We start from the raw sequence: 1,192 nt of genomic DNA on the forward strand, positions 1-1,192 counted from the left end.
TGTGTGTGTGTGTGTGTGTGTGTGCATGTGTTAAGGGGAGGGTGTTAGACTCATGCTGGAAGGTCTAACTTTGAGGCTCTCCATCCTTGTGCTTCCTTCACCCTTGCTGACATGCTGGTGTTTTGAAATTGCAGGCTAAACACCAAATCCTGATCCACCTGCTGGGCATCTAGAGGGCATGTATGTGTCTAAGTGTGAGCCTATTCCACTGAAGCCCAGGTGCCTGAAAGCCCCTAATGCATCTAGTTTTGTAGCACGTTTTTATCTTGGTTTTAGATTAAGCCAATAAAAACCATTTGCATTTGTGGCATTTCAGGGACCTCAAGCAGGGTGGAATTAGGGTCACACTTAGTCTAAGTACTGCTTAGACACCTAACAGGTGAATAGGACCTGGCCATAAGTATTCCTGCAGCTTGCTAAACCTGCATGTCCTCCTCTCCCTTATTGATTGGGTCTGGGTAGGTTTTAAGATCTTGTGCCACCCCGGCTGTATTCATCCATTCCCTCACTTTTCTGGCTCTGAAACGGTTGGGATCTTGCATCTATTTGGGGAGTTTGCTACAGGAAGGGTGCATGGCCTTTTAATGCAGGAGCAAGAAGGTAGGAAGTATCGTTGTCCTGCATCTTGGTGTCCACTCTTCTGCCTTCCAGTTCCCACAATTCCCTTCACCTCTAGCTGGGTGCAGAGGAGAAGACTGCAGGGTTCTGAGTTGGTACAGAGCACAGGACTGCAGGGTTCCAAGGTTATTTGACTATAAACAGCTTGTCTTGCCCTCGATGTGGGTAAACCAAGACCAAGATTTCTCTTTCCTGCCGTAACCCCACTCCTCCCAACCTTCCGTGTCTGCCAGGAGGGTGTCCCGGAGGAGACGGATGACTTCGGGGAGTTCCGCATGAGGGTGTCAGACCTGGTGAAGGACTTGATTTTCCTCGTGGGATCCGTGGAGTGCTTTGCCCAGGTGAACCTGGGGGGGGGCTAGAGGTTCTCCTGCCGTGCCCAGGAGGGGAATCTGTTCCTGCATGCATGTGGCGTGCCATTGCTAAAGAACAGGTTTGACTGACCGTTCAGTGTCACGTGGATGACCTTGCAGGTTATCCCTGTTGCTATACTTGCTGCTTGGCTTCCAACCTCATGGCCTACAATGGTCAGGCTTCATGCTGGGAACTCACTGCTGCATACCACCCTTTTTCC

At 50.4% G+C, this 1,192-nt stretch overlaps 1 protein-coding gene across 2 annotated transcripts in view; it reads left to right on the forward strand.

The window, feature by feature from the left end:
- The window catches only part of TNPO3 (transportin 3), a 49,197-nt gene that overhangs the window by 17,907 nt on the left and 30,098 nt on the right, over positions 1–1,192 (forward strand). For both annotated transcript variants that reach the window (XM_019509686.1, XM_019509687.1), the window contains exon 8: positions 852–959. In XM_019509686.1, the coding sequence (XP_019365231.1) occupies positions 852–959 (108 nt within the window). The remainder of the gene's footprint in view (positions 1–851; positions 960–1,192) is intronic.

The sequence above is a fragment of the Gavialis gangeticus genome, unplaced genomic scaffold, assembly GCF_001723915.1.
Source record: "Gavialis gangeticus isolate Ggan-Ray unplaced genomic scaffold, GavGan_comp1, whole genome shotgun sequence".
Lineage (NCBI taxonomy): Eukaryota > Metazoa > Chordata > Crocodylia > Gavialidae > Gavialis > Gavialis gangeticus.